Source organism: Rhinolophus hipposideros (genome assembly GCF_964194185.1).
Source record: "Rhinolophus hipposideros genome assembly, chromosome: 7".
In the NCBI taxonomy this organism is placed as follows: Eukaryota; Metazoa; Chordata; class Mammalia; order Chiroptera; family Rhinolophidae; genus Rhinolophus; species Rhinolophus hipposideros.
In genome coordinates, this window is record NC_138053.1 from 5071218 (window position 1) to 5079008 (window position 7791).

General features: G+C 37.3%; 1 protein-coding gene across 1 annotated transcript; it reads left to right on the plus strand.

The window, feature by feature from the left end:
• Window positions 1-409: 409 nt before the first annotated feature.
• LOC308500247 (translationally-controlled tumor protein-like) lies at window positions 410-739 on the plus strand (the record flags this gene model as incomplete). The annotated part of the gene is made up of 1 exon (XM_081054550.1): window positions 410-739. One exon carries the CDS (start codon window positions 410-412, stop codon window positions 737-739), a length of 330 nt encoding a protein of 109 aa, XP_080910676.1.
• Between the last annotated feature and the right edge of the window lie 7052 nt (window positions 740-7791).

The window sequence follows — 7791 nt, forward strand, 5'->3', positions numbered from 1 at the left end:
GACTTCATCTAAATACATCTTCCTTCATCCTAACAGGAAAGTACTGAAAAAAACAAAACAAAACAAAAACAAAAACAAACAAATAAAAAAACAACCATTAGTTTAACCTAAAAAGGCAGATATATAATTTGATTTTTATTTTCTGACTTTGTTATAAATTTATTGTAAATTAAAACAAAGGAAGTAAAGCAAAAATAAGTAAATGGGGGTGTATCAAACTAAAAAGCTTCTGTACAGCAAAAAACAACAACAACAACAACAACAACAAAACATCAACAACTGAAAGAGGTAACCCTTTCTTTCTCCTGCTCCTCCCTCCCCCTGAGGACTTAGCACTGCTCTGACTGCATCTGCTCACTCCCAGCTCCTGCTAAGCCAACACCACTATTGTCTCTTTCCAGCCACCATTATGATCATCTACCAGGACTGCATCAGCCATGACGAAAAGTTCTCTGACAGCTACAAGATCCAGGAGATCACAGTTGAGCTGTGTCTGGAGGGGGAGCGGAAAATGGTCTGTAAGACAGAGGGTAACACTGATGACTCACCCATTGGTGGAAATACCTCCACTGAAGGCCTCAAGGGCAAAGGTACCAAAAACACAGTAATCACTGGTGTTGGTATTGTCATGAACCATCATTTGCAGGAAGCCAGCTTCACAAAAGAAGCCTGCAAGAAGTATATCAAAGATTACATGAAATCAAAGGGAAACCTGAAGAACAGAGACCAGAAAGAGTAACACCTTTTATGACAGGGTGCAGAACAAATCAAGTACATCCCTGCTAATTTCAAGGACTGCCAGTTCTTTATTGGTAAAACATGAATCCAGATGGCACAGTTGCTCTGCTGGACTACTGTGAGGATGGTGTGACCCTATAAATAACTTTCTTTAAGGATGGTTTCAAACTGGAAAAATCTTAACAGAGTTGGCCATTGGGATCCATCACCTGTCTTCATCATAACTGGTTGCTGCTTTTCTTCCACACACCCGGTCTAGGACAAATGAGACTGTTGTTACCTTGAAATCTTCATTTATGTTGACCTTGAATTATGTGGAGCAGAGGCATTATTTTTAAGAAAATCATGTCATGTAGATTGTCTAAAAATAAAATTCATTTAAACTCATTTGAGAGAATGCCTCTTAGTTTAATACATATTTAAAAGTCCATCCTGTGTAGAGTTCCTGGAGAAGCTAGAGCCTGGTTGTAAGTCACTACTACAAAGCGTAAAACTGACTTCAGGTAACGTCTACAGTGAAAACTACTTCTGGGACTAGAATATAAAAAACAGGATCAAAAGTCTTAATTTAGAGTTGAAGAAAAGGGAAAGACCATGCTCACAGCCAACAAATGGATTCCTTAGACATTTCATCACCTGCAAATGGAAGTAGTTAACTCTGGACAAGATTACAAAAAATAAAATAAAAAGAGACTGATACAAGTAGAAGAATGAGAGAGAGAGAGAGAGAGAGAGAGAGAGAGAGAGAGAGAGAGAGAGAGAGATAACCAACTGAATGAGAGAAGATATTTGCAAACAACACCTCTGATAAGGGATTAATATCCAAAATATATAAAGAACTCATACAATTCAACAACAACAAAAAACAAACAATACAATTGAAAAATGGGCAAAGGACCTGAACCGGCACTTTTCCCAAGAAGACATACAAATGGCCAACAGATATATGAGAAAATATTCAACTTCACTAGCAATTAGGTAAATGAAAATCAAAACCATAATGAGATACCACCTATCACCTGTTAGAATGTCTATTATCAACAACACAAGTAATAACAAATGTTGGAAAAGTTGTGGAGAAAAATGAATCCTCATACACTGCTGGTGGGAATGTAAATTGGTACAGCCCCTATGGAAAGTAGTATGGATTTTTCTCAAAAAATTAAGACTAGAATTATCATACAACCCAGCAATCCCTCTCCTGGGTATCTACCAAAAAATCGGAAAACATTTATCTGTAAACATATACCGTGTTTTCCCGAAAATAAGACCTAGCCAGACAGTCAGCTCTAATGCATCTTTTGGAACAAAAATTAATGTAAGACCCGGTCTTATTTTACTTTAATATAAGACTGGGTCCTAATATAATATAATATAATATAATATAATATAATATAATATAATATAATATAATATAATATAATATAATACCGGGTCTTATATTAGTTTTTGCTCCAAAAGACGCATCAGAGCTGATTGTCCAGCTTGGTCTTATTTTGGGGGAAACATGATATGTACTGCTATGTTCATTGCAGCATTACTCATGGTGGCCAAGACATGGAAACAACCAAAGTGTCCTTCGATAAATGATTGGGTAAGGAAGATGTGGTACATATATGCAATGGAATATTACTTGGCCATAAGAAAAGATGAAATACTGCCATTTGTGATAACATGGATAGATCTTGAGATTATCATGCTAAGCAAAATAAATCAGACAAAAAAAGTAGAGAACTATATGACTTCACTCATATGTGGGATATAAAAGTAACAAATGAACAAGAGAAACAAACAAATAAAAATCATAGACTCAATAACAGTTTAGTGGTTACTAGAGGGTAAGAGAGGAGTGAGTTGGTAGAAGAGGGTAAAGGGGGGCAAATATATGGTGATGGAAAGAGAACTGACTCTGGGCGGTGAGCACACAATGCAATATAAGGATGACATATTATAGAATTGTACACCTGAAACCTATGTCTTAGTGGATTCCTTAGACATTTCATCACCTGCAAATGGAAGTAGTTAACTCTGGACAAGATTACAAAAAATAAAAAGATACTGATACAAGTAGAAGAATAAGAGAGAGAGAGAGAGAGAGCCATGTCAAATCAATAAATTCAATATTTTTTTTAAATTAGAACATTCTTAATTGATCAGTTTTAAAAAATACCTTTTGATCCACAATCATAAAAGATAAAGAAACCAAGGTACCAATAATACCTTTCAAGTTATTTCTCCTTTTTTGTTTTTATTTTTGCTTAATTATATAATTATTTATATATGTTTTTGCTTAATTATATAATTAATTATATAATTATATAAGTTGTCGTAGTTTATAACATTTTTGGTTGCTTTATAATTAGACCTGCAGTAAATTGAATTCAATGCTTAACTCCAGTTTGTGTGTATTTTTTGTTTTTTTGTGTGTGGTTTTTTGCCAACATTTCATTATTACTCATTTCTTGGCGGAAGTTTATTCTTTGGTATCTTATTCAAGAATAGCTCATGGAGAATATATTACCTAAGCATTTGTAGGACCAAAGGCAATTGTATTTGTAATACTTAAGTGAGAGTTTGGCTGGATATGAAATTCTTAAATTATACTCTGTTGGTATTTCTCAAGTGTTTTCTAATGAACGTTGATATAGAATTGTAGAAAGCCAGATGGTTTTCTAATTTTTTAAAATAAGTTTGGTGTTTTGTATTTGCCTTTACTTTTACCTTCTTTCTTTATCTTTGAAGCCCAGTAAATTTATTTTCTTAGTTTTATTGATTCTATATCAAGTTTTTCCTGGGGCACAGTATGTAATTTTAATAAATAAATTCACATCTTTTATTTCTCACAGTTTTTCTTGAGTTATTCCATATATATATTATGTTCTTTTGTTTAGTTCTCTTTTCTAGGGTACCAGTTATGTTAATGCTGAGAAGAAATGTAGCCACTTAGTAGCTGTGTGACGTTAGGCAAATTGTCTAACCTCAGTGCCTCAGTTGTCTTATCTTAAATATGGAATACTAAACCTTAGAATGTTGTTGTGAAAATTAAACCAGTTAATACATGTGAGTGTCTGGAACTGTGCCTGGTGTGTATTATGTACTGAGTGTTAACTATTATTCTTTTTATCTACTCTGCCTGGCTTCCATATCAATCATTTCGTCTTTCATCCAATGGTAAATACTTCAGGCTTCAGTCCAAAGCTGAGGGTTACTTAACATGTTAGTTAAATATTCCTTCTCGATGGCCCCTAGAATGGACCCTAATTAAGAGATAGATTCATTTTTTTTTCTTTTGGATTAATATTTATTCCTGGAAAGTTCTTTTTATATAGCCTCCAAATATTCATTCACATATTCTTCCCGGTTCAATCAGTCAAAAGAATTTGAGTATACAATGGACCTACAATGATATTAAGCACTGTTAAAAGATAAATTGAGGCATATTAAAATTTTTAAGAGTTTATTTAAGCAAAATTGATTCAAATCGGGCAGCATCCAATCTAGCAGATAGAAAGGAGCTGTACAAAATGAAAGACTTTTATAGGCAGAAGGGAGCAGGAACAAGGATGTTACATCTGGCTAAAAAAGTGGGTTGGTTGTTAAAAGGTTACTTTACTTTAGGGGATGGCAGACTTCTACCAGGCAGATTATGTACCTAGTACTGATCGGGTGATTCCTGATTGACTGGGTTAGGATTCCATTTCTGGGAGAATAAAACTAATTAAGTCTTGGTTTGGTGACATGGGGCTTAGCATAAGTGACTCCATTTTGGGCCTATTGTCTTGTTTTTAAAAGTAGTAAATGGGATAAACATTATAAGATGTAATCTCTGTTATCAAGAACTTCTAAATCTGTGGAGAGATATAAAGCAATAAGTTATTATTTTAGATCTTGCTGCTACTTACTATAATTAAAACAAGAGCTTAGTGAAAAAGAGAAAAAAGTGAGAGTAGATTCATGGAAGTAGTAAATTTAAATTGGAACATGGAGTGTGGGTAACGTTTGAGTGAGTGAAAGGAGAAAGAACATTCCAGGTAAGTGATGGTGAGGACAGAGAAAATACTTATTGTATTACTTCAGAATGTTCATACTGTAAGGACACTAGCAGGAAATTGGGTTGGCTCTAGGTGGACTGGGGCATAATATAGGAAAGTTAGAAAATCACACAACTAGGTAGGCAGTGGGTGCCTGGTTTTTATTTGCAGACATAGGACAAAACAAATATTTTGAGAAGTTGCACATAAAACAAATGAATGACAGAAAGTTCTCGATATTGAATTAATCAGGTAGGAGTGGTTCCTCAAGCTACTTCAGATAATAAAAAACAGTAGCTGAGTGAGAAGAATCCTGATCATAGCAAGGACAAATGTCAAGGTCACGATGGAAGCAGGGAAAGAGAAAGTATTGTAGCTGAAAGGAACCAGACGTTAAACACAAGGAGGAGCTTGAGGAGAATGGTTCAGAATAAAGATAAATGTTGAGCTTTTCTTTTATAACTTAGCGTCAATTTTGTAAGGGTTAACACACTCTTAAAGAGAAAGGTGTCGGGGCTGGAAACTCCATAGCAAAGCCAGTAGAGAGACCCTTGTTATCTTTCTCATGTGATCCTGAGTAAGCTACAGGTTTTCACACTACCTTGTGATTGTCAGACCTACTTTGCAACCAGAATGTTGTAATGGCATAAGTAAATTGTGTTTATTAATGAAAAGTCACACTTTATTTTCTCCACTTGCTTTTGTGCGTGATATTTACTGGGTGTTTTATTCTGATGGATTTAGAGGTGTTTTTCTGGCTCAGCTCTTGTGCTGAGGAGTCAGAACGAGACAGGTACAGTTCAAAAATTAGTATTGTCCTTGTCTTGCAGCTCTTCATTCAGCAGTCACTGAAGGAAAATTCCTATGGACAGATGGATTAAAAGGAAACCAACATAGAAATAAACAGCGCTTGTCATCTGAGGTCTGCACTTGTGAGAAGCCTCAGATGATAACTTCCAGTAATTGAGGCAATGTTTCAAGTGATGTACACGTGTTCCCACTTGATAGATCTTCCTCTCTAACTAGCCATCATCCTATTTTATAATGTGATCATATTTTTAATTATATTGTACACACTTGTTTACAGCTATGTGCTATGTAACCAGGGTGACAGGGTAGGAAATTCGTTTTTACCCGTTGCCTCTGTTTTTTGCTTCAAACTGAACCATAAATACTGCACCTGAGAAAGCTTGTTCAGATTCCTTATCATGCTGGTGTGTGACCCCAATAGAAACGCCCTAAGGAGGAATGTCCTGGGAGCTGACATACAGGACACTTGGGGGGGCGGGATGTCTATATTCACACAGCAGGATTCTCACACTAACACATCCTCAGAGAGTAGTGTTGACTGCTCACTTGACTGAGTATTTGGAAAGGAATTTATGACACCAGTGCTTGTATCTCTTTATTGACAGTTGTGGAGGTTGGGTCATGTAGAGTGAAAAGCAGTTGATACGTTGATAACTAAGAAAAATGAAAGTTACAGAGTATCTAGCATGGTGGCCGGTGTACAGGAAGAAGGTTTCAGGAAATGGCAGTATCCCTGCTTCCTTCTGCATTTGGCAGGGGGTGGACCAGAAGCAGACAATACCAGGTTGCTGTAATGCCTCATCTGGGTTACATCTTCGTGAAGCCAGAGTCTATATTAAATACTCAACTAGGCAGAAATCTAATCTTCTTTCTTTATTTTTCAAACTGTGGCTTCTCTGTGTTAGGAACTCGGCCCCTTTTTATTCCACGGTGGCCAAGGTCCACCTACAGTATCATCTATAATTATGAGTTGTTTGAATTTGTTGAGTATGTTTCATGAGCCAGATGATGTGCCAGGTGCTTCACATAAACTGCCGTGTAATCCTCATAGGAGTCTCTGTGCTGAGGCTCGGAGGTGTTGAGTCGTTTGCTCTAGGTCACCCAGTAGGCTAACCTGTAGAACCTGGATTAGAACCCACACTGGTGTGGCTCCAAATGCCATGCCTCTCACCACATATTACTCCTCCTGTTCTGGCTTTGTTTTCGTGTCACAGAGTGTCTACCTAGGGTCCCTGGTCCCCAGAGATTGCTTTCCTATCCCTCAACAATGGTGTTTCATTTCTATGTCACCAATACCTCTGGCTCCCTCCTCAACCCTGGTACTTGCTTTGCTTCCCAGGCATCCTGTTGCTTCTCTATGGCTGGCATAGGGACGAGGGACACAAGAGAAGGGGCGCCCTGGGTTTCAGTGATGCCAGATACTCATTTACCACTGAGATGGTAGAAGGCTACCTTATGACAGCCAACTACACCGGGGTGATGATGAAACTTTGTAAAGCATGAAAAAGAAACAATTATAGTGAGTATAGCAGTAATGAAACTGGATATATAGAGATCATCATTGGAGAGGTGCAAACATTGGTTTCTGTCTTGGGAGAAAGAGATAGAATTAAGGCCCAGAATTATGCCTAGTGAAAGACGTTAAAGGCAGGGTTGGTAACGAGGCAATCAGGATGTATATCAGAAGAAAATGAGGGGCAGCCCTGCTATTGCTGGTGAATATTGGGGCTCTGTCTTTGGCTACATTTATAGGAATAAGAGTCTCCCTACTCATAAGCTTGACAGTTTTAGAGACCTTCATAGCAGCTGAAAGTGATGGGCACTTAAACTCATCTAACCAGAGGTCTGGTAATTGCCTTTTGTTGTTTAAATGTTTAAGAACAAGAGCTGTGTTCCATAGTCCTCCCTAGAGCTTAAAACTACCCTAGGTGCCTAGTAGGTGTTTAAAAAATACCTCCTTTTACGTGGATAAAGAACAGCATCAATTCCATGCCCTCAACCTCCCTCAGAGGAAAATTATAATGTTCATATGGGAACAGCAGAGCATCAAAGGGATGTTTGACATTTGAAGAGCTGATTTTGGATTAGCCGAGGAATCTGGAAAAGCATGACTTTTCTACCCCAGCAGTGTCTCTGAGATCGCCACAGCATGCAGCATCCTGCAAAACTCTGCCATCACGTGGGGTACACTATTTGAGGGAGGCAGGTAAAA